At 41.3% G+C, this 3582-nt stretch overlaps 1 protein-coding gene across 1 annotated transcript in view; it reads right to left on the bottom strand.

The window, feature by feature from the left end:
- Positions 1-3582, bottom strand: part of zdhhc17 (zDHHC palmitoyltransferase 17) — a 41896-nt gene that overhangs the window by 5025 nt on the left and 33289 nt on the right. The window contains exons 8-12 of the mRNA XM_014015591.1: positions 2814-2956; positions 2399-2499; positions 1753-1877; positions 1200-1262; positions 1020-1113 (exon numbers count right to left, since the gene is read on the bottom strand). Coding sequence (XP_013871045.1) covers positions 1020-1113; positions 1200-1262; positions 1753-1877; positions 2399-2499; positions 2814-2956 — 526 coding nt within the window. The remainder of the gene's footprint in view (positions 1-1019; positions 1114-1199; positions 1263-1752; positions 1878-2398; positions 2500-2813; positions 2957-3582) is intronic.

The raw sequence follows: 3582 nt of genomic DNA, 5'->3' as shown, positions 1-3582 counted from the left end.
GGCCTTCAAAAACTTGTGTCAGTCAATCTCTACTCCACAGCTTTTTGGGGAGATKGAACCACAGAAAAAGTCACTTGAACCAGAAAAACTGTGAAAARGGAGCAATAAAGAAAACCGAAAGGATGTGCATCTCAATCTGACCACTTGTAAATATGAGTTGAAGAGATTTTTAAGGAGCACAGCTGAGCCTTCATGTTTGTTCAGACAGTTTCCTCACGAAAAGTTTCATCCTGACCCACGTGCTTTTAAACAGGAAGTGCTCACAGATCCTGCGGTTCTTCCTTCCCCTGCTGTCTCCTGTCGGTTTTACAGACGTTTGCTTTTGTTTCTGCCTCCAGTCTCCACTTTGTTCAGCTGGTCCTCACTGATTGGCTCATTTTTTCCAGGATGTTTGCTTTAACCCATTAAGACCTGATGCAACAATAGGAGCAGGTCTTGAGGGACTTCTCGAGTTGACCAAAATGTTTGGTCTTGAGAGAATAATGAAGCTTTACTARAAAATGTCTGAAGAAACTTTGAACACTTTCCCACTTTCTCCTCAGGGTTTGACGTGTTGTTTTTTTGTTTTTTCTGTTGGGCAAGTGACCCCAAATGTTACCTACCCATAACAAAAATGTGAACGTGTTCTCAACTGACTAACCCTGGTTTTCAAACAATTTAGCAAAATTTAGACCGAATCAAAGCTTTCATCTCAAATGTCAAAACTTTGAGTTAAAATCTCCAAAACCCCAGGAAACAAACTGCAGTTCAGTCGTCTCAACTTTTCATTTTGTGACTCGTTTTCAATTCCGACTCATGTTCCTGTGAAGATGTTCTGAGCTGTAGAGCTTTAAAAACCGTTGTTGTTTGTGGAATTATTTGTAGCATCTTGCAAATTCCATCTACACCATCTGATACAGCGCTAACCAGAACTCACAGGAAACCAAACGGGACTGTCAGTGTTCAGAGTGAATTATGAGCTGTGTGTGTGTGTGTGTGTGTGTGTGTGTGTGTGTGTTGTGGCTGTGAGGCTGACGTACCCACGCAGTTCCCCACCCAGGGACAGTGGTGGTCGAACTTAGCGATGCAGCGGTTGCACACGGCGCAGTGTTTGGAGCGAATGGGCTTCCGTATCTATTACAGAACAAAAACTGGGATTAACTTTTTTTTCCCTTTACTGTATAAATGGAATAAAAAAATGATTACAAAGAGAGGTTTACCAAGCAGGTGCTGCAGAATATGCTTAAATCCAGGCTGCCTGTCTCTGCCAGTTCCACAATTGTCTGAAGGAGGGGGGAAAATAATGTTCAGTGTGACTCAAGTATTTGGCGAATGAGCTGACAGAGGCTGAGCTTGGGATTTAGAGCTGAATGATGTCTTTGTGAACCGGCAGAAAGACTCACAGCAATTTATTATGGTTTCATTCACAACCAGCCATAGGAGACCAAATTTACCTGGTCTGAATCACAGTTGTTTTTCACAGCAGGTTTCTGAGTGTATTATCTAAAAGTCTACTTTTGAGCAGCCCAGTTATACTGGGAAGTGGGAGTTTAACCACTTACAAGTCGCAAATTTAAACTGGAACACACCTCGAATGGGAATTCCCTGTTGGAAATTGAGAGAACTCAGACGACTTTGCAAATCTCTTAAACCCACATTCTGTTCACAAAAGCAACATAATAATAATAATAATAATAAAATTTAAACAAAAAAATTGGGGGGAAAGTTGTTCTTAAACAACTTTTGCCTTTTTTTTGTGAGCCAACTTCTCACCTTTTTCTTCTGTTCCTCTGATGCTTTAATAATTCCTGGATCAGACTTCCAGGATTTACCAAAGTTGTAGAACAAAGCCAGGCTGTTGACCAGGAAGGGGATATGGACCGTGGCAAAAGGCAGATGTGCCGAGAAGTCAAGGAGAACGAYAAAATGACTTTTCTTCTGTTCAAACCTTTATTAACCCAATTATTTTAACTGCCAAAAATTCTTTATTGACAGTTTTATTAAAGAAGCAAGATCAGAAGTGGTTAAATAAACACTGTGTGGATATAGTTAAAATGCACATTATGGTATATTTCATTTTGTGATGAGGTCACAGTTTTAACTCTGCACATCTTCTTCATTAACTTCTAGTTAAAGAAAATATCAGATTCCAGGTCCAGGTTCATTTGAGATGAGACCAACAGAGGCACTAATCTGTGTGCAGGCGGAGACAAGAAACACTTGAGTTAAAGCAAACTGAACAACCTCCAGCTGTCAAATACCTCAGAGAAAAGCTCTGCAGCTCAAACAAGAAGCAAATCCATCATCAGGCTCAAACCAAATTATTTTTACCCGACTGGTGTGCACAAATACTTACCTGTCAGCTCACAACAAGCCTTCCACTAAACACACTGCTGCTAACACAGGTCTGAAAGGATATCGTTCCAGAACCAATAAAACCAGGTGGTGTACATCCAAAACTTGGTTGCTAGGTAGATTCCGAGAGGCAGGGCGCTGTGCATGGAGTGGTCGAAAAAAGCCCTGTGGAGAGAGACAACAGGGTTGCAACAATCATTTATTTTCAAAAATGAGGTCCCGCAAATTATGTTTTTATAAAACTCTCAGGAAGTAATGATTGTACATCTACAAGTGGTCAACCTTTGAAGTCAACCTGGTTAAAAACAACCAAACAACAGATATCACTCAGCTTGGTTAGGAGCACGACTCCACTGACAGAAAGAATACAGTTTAAACGAGCGAGTGTGGGTCATAATGCTGAACAAACAAAAAGGTAAAACTGATTTAGCAACTCTTCACTCCACTTCTATTCTATGTATTTTTCACCTGAGACATACTTCGAGAGGAACTGCACAGCCACCCAGACGCCGGCGTACATGACGCCCTTGATGAGCCAGGAGTCGACGTCCAGGTCGGCGACGAAACCGATGAGCCAGATGACGACAAACGGCGTTCCCAGCATCACCTTCTGCCTGAACTCCTGGACAGGAGGAACGTGGAAGAAAAGGATGTTAAATAAAAAGCAAGACGACCAGAATTAGCAGCACAGACAGCAGCGATGAGATGAGGGCTTTCAGAAAGAAATCTGTCTAAATTTAAACAGAAGCTGCAGAGTGAGCATGAAGCTGAAAGCTGCAAGTCTCTGTCTCTTCGTACAAACATTCAGTGTAGGTCACGTATTTAAAGGCGATGCCACCTATGTGCAGAGAACAGGCTCAGCAAACATCACACCTTGCATTAGGACRGGGCTGTTCTGTCACTAACAGAGAGTAGTTTCTGTGAGGGGACATTTGTCCCAATAGAGACACCGTAGCTGCTGCAGCAGAAACACATTGCAGTAAAGCTGCACATCTTTTCTCACCAACTCTGAAGAATATCTGGATTTATTAGTAACGATTCAATACGTTTGATTTGTGTATCACTTACAGTAATAATTAGTATTTATAATGTTAGCATCTATGCTAATTGTTGGTCAACGGCATGCAATTTCGTTTTTGTTTTTTTTGTTTTTTTGTTATTGTGTACCATTTAAATAGAAATTACGGAGCCCGCTAGGGGACATGGGAGATTTTTTTTCTTTTGCATTCCCATGCAACAGTATTGCGT

The sequence above is a fragment of the Austrofundulus limnaeus genome, unplaced genomic scaffold (assembly GCF_001266775.1).
Source record: "Austrofundulus limnaeus strain Quisiro unplaced genomic scaffold, Austrofundulus_limnaeus-1.0 Scaffold132, whole genome shotgun sequence".
NCBI classification, from domain to species: Eukaryota; Metazoa; Chordata; class Actinopteri; order Cyprinodontiformes; family Rivulidae; genus Austrofundulus; species Austrofundulus limnaeus.
The sequence above is the reverse complement of the archived record's forward strand: the minus strand, read 5'-3'. Positions and strand labels throughout refer to the sequence as shown.